This window comes from Trachymyrmex cornetzi, unplaced genomic scaffold (assembly GCF_001594075.2).
Source record: "Trachymyrmex cornetzi isolate Tcor2-1 unplaced genomic scaffold, Tcor1.1 scaffold129, whole genome shotgun sequence".
NCBI classification, from domain to species: Eukaryota; Metazoa; Arthropoda; class Insecta; order Hymenoptera; family Formicidae; genus Trachymyrmex; species Trachymyrmex cornetzi.
Window position 1 is genome coordinate 3,484,086 of NW_017295861.1, and position 13,971 is coordinate 3,498,056.

The 13,971-nt window shown below is 30.6% G+C and overlaps 1 protein-coding gene across 1 annotated transcript; it reads left to right on the plus strand.

Moving 5' to 3' along the window:
* The first annotated feature begins 7,238 nt into the window (after positions 1-7,238).
* Positions 7,239-12,001, plus strand: LOC108770544 (uncharacterized). The gene is made up of 5 exons (XM_018522175.1): positions 7,239-7,501; positions 9,569-9,769; positions 10,555-10,773; positions 11,125-11,313; positions 11,888-12,001. Exons 1-5 carry the CDS (start codon positions 7,322-7,324, stop codon positions 11,999-12,001), a joined length of 903 nt encoding a protein of 300 aa, XP_018377677.1. The 5' UTR covers positions 7,239-7,321.
* Positions 12,002-13,971: the final 1,970 nt, after the last annotated feature.

The window sequence follows — 13,971 nt, forward strand, 5'->3', positions numbered from 1 at the left end:
GTCGTCTGCAATGGACAGTAGTGGATTAAAGAGTAGGCGTAGAAGTCAACAAATCGTAATCGAATGTGAAGAAAATAATTAACTATTATTGGTCGATTTCTACGCCTACTCTTTAATCCACTACTGCCCATTGTAGACGACGCATTACAGAGCTTTGATACTGGCTAATTTATTACTGAAAGATAATTAATTATTTGGAGTATTAAAAGTAATGCCTTTAATACTTCAAATAGGTCATTATTAGTACTATTACTGTCTTTCAGTATTGGCTAATATTAGATTTTTGTAAAGGTGTTATGAAATATTATTTTTTAATAAACATAGCAGACATTTTGTACTAAATTTTTTTTAGTTGTTTGTGTTTTTAATTCTTCCATTTCAATAGAGTACTATTTGAATATTATTATAATAAGATATGATATCTTATTATTCGTAAAATTATCATAGCATATGATACACAATATTCGTAATAGACTTATAGATTTTTATTTATATGATATGTGAGATATTGTAATATATAAAGTGGAATAGAATAATTTTATTTACTTCAGCAATATGGTATTAAGAAGGGGACTTGTGATTTACAATTTTCAACTTATCCTCATTCATCTATTCATACCTTCTTTGAGCGTCTATTTTATTATCTTATTTTTTTTTATATCTAGCTTGCTTGAGTAATAATAACACATTAAATTTCTGACATGTCTGATGACATTGTCTGATGGCAAGTACATTAGTCCACTTCCTATACAAATAAAAATTATAATAAAAAACACAATAAAAAAAAGGAATTTTTTTATTTCTTATCGAACTTTTTAAATAAGAAAAAATCAGTTAAAATTTTTTAATTACAAATTTAATCAATGCATTCTATTTTAATAAATAAAAATTGTACCTTTCATGCTATATTAAGCATATAAACATTTTGTTAATCAAAACATTGAATTTTTCTTAAACTTTCGAGAAAAAGGGATTTATTATTAATTTGAATAAAAAATACTACACAAGCTTTTGCTCTCTTACTAAAAAAAATTTAAGGTGAAAATAATAACTTTTGCCAATGACTCAATTAAAAATACACAAATTGTTTTAAAAATTCTCTCTTTCTCTCATTATCTTTTTCAACTGCATACTTTAGTTATTTTAAATCTCAGCATTACGATTAACAGAAGATATCGTTTCGCTTACAAAGCTTTATTATTATCACGTCTAATGACACTCTCAAATAATTCGAACAAACGATTTGCGGATCAGCACGAGATTGCTCTTGTTAGGCGAGCCGTTTTTCATGGGCCAAAAGACCGCGCGTCTGTTTCTTCTTCCGCGTCGTATTATCCTTTCTCAAAAGAAAATATTATTCCGCGTGGGAATCCCTGCGCTCTCTGTGCAGGGTCCCTGTCTTTGTTACTTCGAGCACGCCTGTGTTTCACCCGTTGCCTCTCGTATTTCTCGAGGGAGAGACATAAACAACCCTTTCCCTCTCCATCCTCCCTCGCGATGTAAATACAAGGGAAGATAACTCGTTGCGCAAATCTCGCACGAAATCTCCGATGGCTTTAAGAAGGCTGCTGTGCAGGTGAAAACGAAACGTACAAGTTCTCAATAGGCAGTAAGAAATACGCCGAACACCGATTGATTCATCGCTCAAACTCTCCGCGTTTACAGCCGGTTCCACATTTGTTACTTATCGTTCGCAGCGGTGTATCGGAAACAATGGGTGTTACAGTGTGATGGATTTGAACAATTTAGATTTTGTGCTTCTAGCACAAAGCGTTGTACAACTTGACGAATTTATTATAATAAATACGACCGGAAATGGATAAAGCCAATTTTTAGAGGGAGGGGGGAATATCTTCACATTTTTTTCACTTGCGCAAATAAATCTTTGTTTTTTTAAACATAAATTAATTCTTAAAGACTCCTTAATAATACAAAATGGTTGGATACAACTGGACAATAGAAGTCAAACACGGTAATTTTTGTGCAAACCAAACGGTTAACAAAACAACTTTATTAATATAATAATTAATCCGCTTACATGTTCGGCTCACTTTTGAGCCATCCTCAGAGACAGTGATGTTGAAACATGTAAACGGATTAATTATTAATAAAGTTGTTTTGTTAACCGTTTAGTTTGCACAAGAATTAGAATACTTGACTCCTGTTGCTCTATTGTATCCAACCACTTTGTTTCTTTAATTATTTTCTTGAATCGCTTTATATTTCGAAATTACGTTCCTCCGATTAGTTTTGCGAAAATTTGTTTCCAATCTTAATTTATTTTCTCCAATATGTGCGTGCGTGCGTGCATGCGTGCGCGCGCGTGTGTGTGTGTAAAATCTTTGATGTGTATAGGGGAAAGTGGAGGAATTGTGCGCAGCGGGTAATTGCGCGCATCCTGGTTTGGTACTTTTCCAATAGATGAAGGCATCACCATGGTGAAATTTTTACGCAGGAGGTCGTCCTCAAGATATAACTCCAAAAGATACGACGTAAATACATTGCTAGCCAGAGAAATGCGAAAAAGTGAAATCACATCTTTTCTTGTTATTTTAGCATTCAGAAAGTAAGGTGGTAGTATAAGTCCGTATTTTTAATTTGTTTGTTTAAAATTGCGTTATTAAAGTACGTTATTATGTGCACCTTTTGAGCTGTTATTTATTAAGTTTGATTAGGAATTGTTCAAGTAATCGTATTTCGTACCGAGTCAGATCGCGGCGGGCAACTGTGCGCAAGCGTTTTAAAATGCACACAATTACCCATCTTCCATATACTATATGACTCTAGCACTAATTTTTTCGTTTCTTCTTGGCATTACTATTTTATTTTGCAATTTCATTTTGCCAAAGTCTATGTGCATTAGTATTATATTAATTTTGTATTTTTTCTTAATATATAGGTATCAATATATATTTAAAATATGTTTAATATATATTTATATTGTAATATAATGAATATATTTTCTGATTCTTTGTCAACGTTCTACAAATTATTCATTTCTTACGACTTTTGTTTTGCGCACAATTACCCGACCGCGCGAGAAATTTTTTCGCTTTTTCGTTTTTTTTCCTTTTGATTAAATACAATATTATTGAATGAAAATCTGTTCGATATGAGGATACGTAATGGTAGAAGAATGTTTATAGTTTCTATTTCCATATCGCTTTAAACTTGGAAAATCATTCCCCAAGGCAATAAATTTCCCTTGGTGCGTATAGTTCCCCCACTTGTGCACTGAAAAAAATTGTAATTGTTGTAACTATCATAATTTATAATATAACTATAATTTATAATCATTTTTTATGCCAACTACATATTTTTTTTGTAGAATTATAGATATACACATAATTATTGTTACTAACATATGATATAACTATAAGTGGAACTCCCAACTGTAATTATTTTGCTATTATTAATTATGATCATAAATATCTAACATTCTTCTGTAATGTGTAAATATCTTTTTGCAGCAGAGAAACTTTTATATTTCTTGAACTACTGTATGTTATTTTAATAAAATGGATGCATACCAGCGAAGTACGATTTCTTCTTCGAGATATATCTCGCATAATTAACGTTTCTTATCCTTCTTCAGAGGAACAAATTTTTTTTACTAATATAATATCCACTTGTAATTACCCGTTAAGCAATAACGCGTGCAATAACGGAAGATGGCAAAATACGAGTAGAAATTGCGTAACAGAAAGTTATTTAAGAGCCACTTGTTTAGTCGAGCGGAGACGTTTTTGCCCCTCGTATCTTTACCGCGACGGCAAGAAATAAATTTCACTTGGAAAATTGATTTCTTCCTCGTGCGGTGTCTTCCTACTTGCGCCAACGTCTCGTCGACGATTACCCTGAGAATTTATCGAATCAGTAATAGCATCGGTAAAAGAAGCAAATCGGATTTTTCTGTTCGATCGCACCGCCAAGGTCGTCTGGGCGACGGTGGAGAAAGGAACGAAGGCGCCATTCAAAAGGCGCAATTACACGGGGCATCCACATGTTCTCTCTCTCCCTATGAATGTTATCGAGAGAATGACGACTACACGAAGAAGGTGATAAATTTCAAGAAAAAAAGGCACGCGCTTTTTATCTGGGTGCGCATGTTGCAGCATTGCGTAATGTGTCATCTAGGATTATAATTATACATTGAACGGCAACTCGAAGGATAAGTAAAACAATAAAGTATCTTACCTCCGCGTTTATACCCACCGGACACTCGAGAATCAACCGTGAGCTGCAATTTGCAATTGCAACGTACGCAGCTGCAAGATGCAACTCTGACAATGATATGTCAGCTGTTCATCTGCATTCTTCGATAATAATGTAAGTTTTTTTCATTTGATAGCAGGAAGCGATTATAATATCGAAGATTAAATTTTTAATCGACCGTGAAAAGTAAATAGAATCGAAATAGATTTTTATCTATTACGATATTGTTAATATCATAGCAACAATTTGTGTAGTGAGTTTTATAAATATTATAACATAAATCGTAATAGTCTTTTAAATATATTACAAAAGTTCCACAAAGTCTCTATACTTTTACAAAAATGTCAAATATATAGAAGAAAAAAGAATTTTACAATAAGTAAAGTTCAACATAAGTGTTGCACAACGTCGGAAATCCTTAAAAGCGTTATAAAAACGTTCGAAAGGGCTCATAAAGCTTACAGTTCTTTGTAAAACGTTCACTTTCATCGAGAAAAGTATTTATGACCTCCCGGAAAACTATACTGCTGAGTCTAGTTCTCCGTACTGTCGTTTTCATTCGTCCATTATGCTAAACATATATTGTATCTAAGATTTATTATAGAGAAAAAAGTTTGCTCTCTCTTAAAAAGTAAAAGAATAAAACAATAATTTAGAACTGTAATTGTAGCAATGTTAGTACTTTAATAATAAAAAAGTTACAACTAATTAAAGGAGATTTGTTTGTAATTTTTGTAAGACGCTTTTAGGAATTTATTTTAATTAAAGCTTCTGACCATAAGATATTTAGATTGATGACGTCAGAAGTAAGAAAACACAATAAGATTTTTTGTAAAATATATTAAAATAGAAATATGTTTCAATAAATCAATATTTACAATAAAACAATATTTGATGGAATATATTTGTATATAAGATATATCGAAAATTCTTCTTTTATCTTAGAGTAGAATAAAATTATATTTATTTTCGACAGCCATCATGTACCTTATTTCGCATTTAGTTTGACACAATTCAGTTCCAAATATATGGATTACTCATTCATTAATTACCAGAACACAAGGGTAGTTTTTAGTATATCTTATAAATTTATTCTATTGATTGCAAATTGTTTTATTAAAAAATGTTTACATTTTAATGTAATTTTTATAACAATTTTCTTTATGTATTCTCGCTTCTTACATTATAAGATGCTTTCAGTGAGTAGGTAAGAGTCGGCCTTAAAACAATTTAATCAAATGTAACCGATTTGTTTTTATATATTTAAAGATCAACGAAAAAATATAATGTAATTTAATATTCTAAAATTTATTATATTGCACGATGTTTGCGAGCTTACAATTTGAATGCAACAATCATATGTTTAATTTCGTCATATGTTAATTTTACTTAATGCACGAATTCGAAATAGAGCGGAGATGACATCAAACGTATATCATGTTATAATGCGTTTGTCACAGCGATCTTGATTTTCACAGATGAGAATCGTTTAATATATCATCAAAAGAGATCAGCAAGTTATTTTGGGAACACTTTCGGTAATAGTGCCAACAACCTTCTACATCCTCGCCATTCTCTTGTTAAAAGCGCGGACGTTCCATTGGAAAATTTCCAAAACGTCTTTCACAGTGTCGCATGTTCGTCGATCGTATCGAAATCTGATCGTAAAACTTCGTTTTCGCAGTTGTCGAACATTTCCTATCTGTTAAACTCTCTTCTGAAGCTGTATCCGTTCATGAAACGATCGCGGGAAGCGCTGGCAAGAAAATAAATCCAAAAATATAAAAAAAATGTTCATGTAATTTTATTTTATCAATCATGATGTTTTGAAAGACGACAGTATTTCTCTATTAAGTACCTAATTTAAGAATCTGTGCATTTTTTCTCTACTATTTGTTGTGAAGATAAATTATGAAGTTTAACTCGAGAATGGAGAATCCGTGTCTGTAGTTAAGCATATCTCCAAAGAAAAATTATAATTTCTCTATGAGAAGATAGAACAAATGGCGGCAATTGTTCCAAATGGTGGGATTTCTAGCTTTTTAATTTTTTCTTTATATTTATCTCTGTCAGACCGACATACATCATTCTCGATAGATATGATAGATCTGTGCGTTTGGTTGCATATATTGAGACTGCGCTGGTACTTTCTCCTCTTAATTCTAAGCTTCCTCGATCTTTGTCCCGTCTTTTACCATATCGAAATATGACAAAAAGACGAGATAAAGGTCGAGAAAGTTTAGGATTACGAGGAGAAAGTATCGGCGCACTCTAATGCAACCAAACCCATGGATCCGTCAAACGAGAATAATATACGTTGATATTTTAACTGAAGGACATAAATATAAAGAGAAAGAAAATGAAAAGATTAGAAATTCCATTATTTGGAACAATTACTGGCATTTGTTCTACTTTCTCATAAAAAATAATTTTTCTTCAGGATATTAATTAAACAGAAAGACTATCGAGACAATTAAAAATTTGAATTGAAATCAGAACTGAAGTTGAAAATACATGGAAAAACGATTTTGCTGAAGTATCAAAAAAAACTAGATTTAAATATAATTTTGTCTCCGATTATTAAAATAATTATACAGAATGCTTAAGCGTTGACGAAAAAGATTTAACATTCTAGAAATCAATTTAATTGTCCTATATAATTATTTCAATGGTCCAAACAAAATTATTTCCAGATCTATACCTAGCCAAATCTTTTAAATACTTCAGCGCAAGAACATTCTTTCTGTGTATCATAAAAAAATTATTCCGTATAATAAAATTATTTTGCAGTAAAAAAATTATGTAATTCGTAATCATACTTTATATTTATATTTATTATATAATTTCTACATTGCATCTATCCTCTTAAATTATCTAAGAACCGGTTTTATTAACGTCGAGTAAGTAATTTCAACTGAGATTTAATTGATTCTCTGTGTTTGTACTCTTGACGGAGACAACTTTAATTGGCATAAATTGATTACGGATATCATTCCTGTCATTGTTCATTTGTCAGATAATTCAAGAACGTCATATTCAGTCGCTACATTTAGGTTATACTGACAGGGAAATTTACCGACAATTTGTGTTAATAATTAACGATTTAATGGTGAGTCGAGCCGAAAATAGAGAATCGATTAGGGAGAAAGATGAAGCCGAACTGGAGCTTCACAGACTCCGAGAAGTTGCCAGGCTTGCGGCTATGCATTACAACGGCGAAAGAGAGTTTCAGAGAAGATTGGACCTTTCGCATGTCGTGCACGCTAGTTTACACTTTGTTCAACTTGTAAGGGATCGAACGTGTTGAAAAATTTACATCGCTCGTGAGACGGACGTAACTTAATCTTCTCATATGTGCAAAATGTTTATTCCGGAGAACTGAAGCCGATAGTAGGAAGTAATTACGCGTTATTTTCAATGTGTGAAAAATATAATTAACCTTCCGTCTGCAATCATATTCTTATTCCCTCGGTCTGCAATCTGGATCTTTTCATAAAATTAAAATTTTTTTACTGCTCTGGATTTTCAAATATATGAAAAAATTTAAGATTACTTTTCAACATCTCTACTTTTATTACATAATTATTAAATAATTTTTTCGATTATTTTAGGAAGGAGAATCGGAATTAGCACTTTTTTATTTCAGAGAAAATTGAGAGTGAAACTTTACTTGTAAAAAAAGACTCAGATTGTAGATGGAGAATTAAAAAGAAAACAGTACAGCCTTGGCCATACGTATATGTATAAAGCTCCCTCAAAAATTGACATAAACATTTTGTATTTAATGAAAAATAAATTAAAAACCGATATTATCAAAAAGTAATATTTATTTTTATAACGATTTCAATATTTCATTTTTTTTTTATTTTTATTATTGTTAGTATTTTTTTGAGGGAATAAATTAAGGGTGTTCATACTTACTGCCACAGTTGTGTCAAAAGATATACACATTTATATTGTAAGAAGTGTAAGACCAAATAACTGCATTCGTTATGTATTCTTATATGTTATTGAATCGTTAGGTAAAGTAAATTTAAAAATATTCTTGCACACGTACAAAATAAATGCATCATAGGAATATAATATTTCGTTATCGCCTCTTGTACACGATAAAAAACATGACACGTAATATCTAAGAAAGCACATCGCTGTCGTTACGTGCTTCCATCCCAAGATAAAATAATTTTATGCTTGAAACAATACGACCGACCTAGTTTTTCGATCGGAATTTCTTGCCGTTTGCGTTGTGATTCAGTATAACGATAATCGTGACATTGATATTTTTATTATGTAATCGGATACGACATGTGCATCGAACATTGGACACGCATCAGACATATTTACGCATGAACACGCGTGCCAACGCCGTGTACTCCGCGAATTTTAATCGCTTCAGGAAGAAAACCGGCGGCTCGCCGCAGTATTCAATTACCCGCGTTCTATTTCAGCTGATGGTTTTGTCACGATCGGTGGAAACCTGTTAAGAGCATCGTTAGCACAATATATAACAGCGAATATTGAGAATCTTTTGAGTGCTATGAAAACTGCAGTTTACTCAGAGTCTTTTTTTATATTAGTATTTTCTTCTCGTAACCTATATTTATTTAAATTAAATTAATTTTTGCTTGATTTGTATTAACAATAATAATATGATAAGGTATTAGGCTAATTTTAATGAGTAAGATAGATGGTAGTTTCTTTAAACACACACACACACACACACTTCCAAATATAATATATATATATATATTTAGAATAAATAATAAATGAGAATAAGACCGACATATGAAAAAATCAAGTAAGAAGAAATGCTAACTATGGTCAAAGACGTATAAATGTGACTATATATACATATATAGATGTTGGAATAATAATTCTATATAATATACATATGTAATTTTTTTTATTTTAAATACATTTGCTTTTCGGTTGTTTGCGCGCCGATTCAGGACTTGTAATCAAAATGAATTGAAATAATAATAATAATAATCACAAATTAAATTTGATCATCAATTTGAAATAAATTTGAATTAAATTACATACAGAATTATTATTCCAACATCTAACTTTGACCATAGATGGTTTGGTTCTTTTTACTTAATATATTTAAAAAATTATTTGTTTATTAATTAGCTTAATACTTTATCATGTTACTATATTTATTTATTTTTCTATATTTATTTATTCATATTACTATATTTTTATTTTTATTGAGGAAAGATATTTCTGTGTGTATGTTGTATTTATTTTTATTACTGACAATGAGAGTATTTTCGATATTTTTAGATTTACTTTACCAATTTTGATTGCTTGATAAGCATGTCGGAAATATTACGATGAAAGATCTTTTTAGGTGATGACGTCGGCTATCGAAATTTTTCATCACGTGCATCACTATATGAATCAACGTGCGCGAGAAAAGGACGACACGATCCCGTTGTTGCCAGAGGAAAGAAATCCTATTTTCTTCGTATATCCCATTTGCATGCTACTGAGTCTTGTTTTTATGATCCTCTGGCTTGTTAGAAAAATAGTTCCCGATAGGCCTATGATAGTAAATTTTTTTCCAAAATTGTTAAATGTATAAAATATAGACAACAAATTTCTTTACAGCGATTAATTACAATGGATATAATTCTTGACACAGTTTCAAAAACATTACAACTGAAAAACTTATGTTAAATTTAATAAATTTTACGTATCTCAAACGATTCAAACAAATTTTGTGTTAATTTAACATAAGATGAATGTGTTAAAAAACAAACATTAAAATTAAAATAAAAACACACTTTAACACAATTTGGAAACAATAATTTGGCAACATATTTATTCAATAAAATTAGCATTTACTATATGTTAAATTAATATATGTATATTTACCTTTTATTTATTTATTTAACAACTTAAATTTTAAAATTATATTATTTCTATGTTACTCTTACTTTTTATATTTTGTTCATTCATTTATAAATTGTTTTATTTTAACACTAAAAAATGTTACCAATTTAAAATATTCAAATAACATAATCACATAAGTTAACTCAGGTATGTTAAAAATTAAATACATTATATATAAATTTTAACAAAGACTGGTTTTAACACAAGTACAAAATGTTTTTTACTGTATATCTTTGGAACACTAATGCACAATTCGAGCTCTCTCTCTCCAGTAATAACAATTATATCTCATCACTGATAAAATGACAAATTTCAATTATAAACTCAATATACACATTTCTCATTTCGCAGAATTAGTTGTCACAATACAGATATAATAAATAAAATTTTAACTACGCTATATTAAATAATTATGCATTGCTGTGAAAATAAACCTGTAAGCCTCTCACAATATGCGCAGCAGGAGCTATTCTGATGCTCGTGACAGGAATAATGGAGATGAAACACGCCGATATGTACATCGACGTTACCGAATTTACTGACGAAGAAATACTGGAGCATCCTGTCTTTATTCACAACTTTGTAATGTGCATATTGTCGATCTTCGTTATGATTCTGTACCTAATTCAAGCGTGGGTTCTTTTCGACCAATGGCAGTGGGTGCGTGAACATATAAACAATTATTCATTATTACATATTATATAAGATGTATATCTTTTTTTAAATTATTAGTTTCATTTATAATGTATTTTTGTTATGACGTTTCGTAAAAATTAACATAATTTACGTAATTATAAGTCATAATTATTCTTCAGAAGAATAATGGTTCATGATTTTGTAGAGAATTTGAGATATTGAATGACTACGATTATTAATTTAATAATACGATTAATAATACTTTTATTAAAACTACAGTTTAAATAATTTTTTCAGTAACCTGCACAATCTTTTTTAATCTCTCTTAAAATTCTTAATTAGATCAGTACAAAACGTAAATATTTGTGGTTTTAGATTCGAAAGGAACGAGATACAAGTACATCAGATGTGCGAAGTTCTGAGTCTAGTATAGATAGCGACGAAAGTGATTATTCTATAGAAGAAAAGATCGATAAACACGATGCTGGAAAGCAGATTAGTGAACTGGTACCAATTCCTGCCTTGGAAGAATTGACCGCCCTCGCTGCGATCTCCGATAATGCTGTAAGAATGGTTTAAGAAATTTACTGTTTATTTACAATTCTATCGACGCCTTGGATTTTGATACACGCCATATTTTTCTGCGTTGAATGAAAAAGGAGTGTTTTGTATAGGGGGAACACCACTGTGAAATTTAAAAAAAATCGAAAAAATTTTTTCCTTTTAAATGATGCTTTAGAGTCTTTAAAATAAGATGCGGTATCTAGATCAGGGGATCCCCCTCCAACGACCTTGACTTTGACATATGTTGTCAACGCGTACAAGAGTGTGCTCGTAGAGTCTCTGAAAGTGCTTTTTTTTAAATAAAGCTATTAATAGTTAGTTTCTGTGATGCATATTCATTTCCTGCATTTTATATCTTGCCGAAACGCGGATATATAGAAGATCTTAGCACTACTCAACATTACTGAACACTCAACACTTCTGCACTACTACAATAGTGTAGTAGTGCTGTAATACAGTAGTGCTTCAAAATACTCGTAGTGCTCAGCACTTTTCTACAAGGGCTGAGAAAGATAAAGATCGATAATTTTTATAACTCGTAATAAAAATTCAGAAAATTGTATTTTCTCTTTAGGATATGGATGACGAACCGATACTTTATTGCTGTTTCGTCGACTGGTACAATTATGTTAAAATGAAAATGGAAAGCAAACCAAAACATGAGTTTCAAGTAATCCATGTCATATGACGTGTCTGGAATTTTTAAATAAAAATTATTAATAATTTATTAAATATATCAAGAATAGTGATTGCTGATACATTGTTTTTGTCGCTGCTTTTCTGGAAGTCGTTGAATCAGAGAGAAACCTGAAAGAGGACGTGAAAACCTTTTTTCTGTAACCACAAAGTACCGCCGCGCACTACTGCCCTCTGAAGAAGTGGATGTAAACTACACAACAATATCCATTTTTTTGTGGTGCTTCTAATGGAAATAAATCACTAAAATAATTAAAATATATCAAATTAATTTCAGGTTTCTCTCTGCCTGTATACATAGTCAGATCTTATATTTAAGATCATTTTAAGTACAGTCTTAAGATGTCGCATGAACCAATCAGAAAGCCGTATTAGCATCTTAGAACATTATTTAAGATGGTCTTAGGTTTGTTCGCCTTGCTTACACTTTTTTTACATTTTTTACACTTAAAATGAGATAGATATATGTTTGGCGCTGAAAAAAGAGAAAGCAAAGATCCTAAGTGTAAAAAGTGTAAGCAAGAACAGACCTCTTAAAGGCTATGTTCCAAAGTTCATTGCTAGTGCTGAAAATGTATAGTATACGTAACGTAAACTGTAGATTTTCAGCGCTGGTAGTGAATTTTGGAGCACAGCCAATAAGAACCGACTATTGGCTGCAGCACAGACTCTTGTCTAACGCATAATGCATAGTACATAAGGGAATTAATCGAAATTTTTTTTCATGGAATGGGAAGAAAAGAAAGATTCTGATTGGTTGATTCCCTTATGCACTATGCATTATACATTATGTAAGAGTCTGTGTTGCAGCCATATGAATATCGGCCTTAATGTCTATTGCACACTGAATACGATGAGAGATGAGCGACGAGCGATATTCAATAAGAATTCTGTTTTGTATCGTCACGTGCAAAAAAGTAGAGCTTTCACGATTCAAAGCCTATATGTAATGTAAGATTTATTTGTTAATACCTTTAAAATATCTAATTTTAATTATATGGTTCAAAGTAACATTCAAATATAGGACAAGAATTCCTGAAACGTGACGGACCAATCAATGCGTTACCTTATTATGTTGCAATTTGCAATTTGAATAAAGTTAGAATTCTTCTAATTGTAAACAAACTACATTTAATTTAAAGTTGTAAAAAAAATTTAAAGAATCAACCTGTAGAGGCTCTCCATCATTCTAGCCAATTTTTAACGGCGGTCCTCTTTTCCTCAGCAAACACCAAGTTACATACATATAATAATTAATATAACTGTAGTATAACACACGTACCTAATATATTACAGTTCTTATGGCAAATTACAATTAATTGTAAAAGGTACGTACATTACGTGTAACTTGAGATTTCCTGGATTTGAATGCCTTTGTTATGTATTACATATGAATTTAATATTTTCATGCAATGTATTTGTATTTGATACCAAAATAAAAAAAATGTAAAGAAAGAATTATAATATACAAAGTAATCAAACAAGACAATATAATAAAATATAATACAACACAAAAAAAATTGACTTAAATCTTTTTAATATAAAATACATAAATTGCTTATACATTTTTACAATTAACATTTCCGCTTATATTTATAAAATACCTCGTATACAAAATGCATATTATAACACAAAATTCGCGTATACATATAAATATATATATTTCAAGAAAATTCGAATTATGATTCTGCAATAACAATTTTTACGTTTTTACTTAATAAATCTTTTAATGATACAATTTATTAACATATTCTTAAACAAAAATTTCAATTTCGCATCTCCTACTGTGGAAATAAAAAGAATAAATAGAAGAAATATACTGATCAAAGAATTGGAAAGAATACGGGCGTTATGAGTCAGGCGCAGAAGACGCGCAAATAATACACTTATGAAGCTTGAAACTTCTTTATTCAACAAACGCGCTTACATGTTTCGGATCATTTTTGAGCCTTCCTCAGAGCA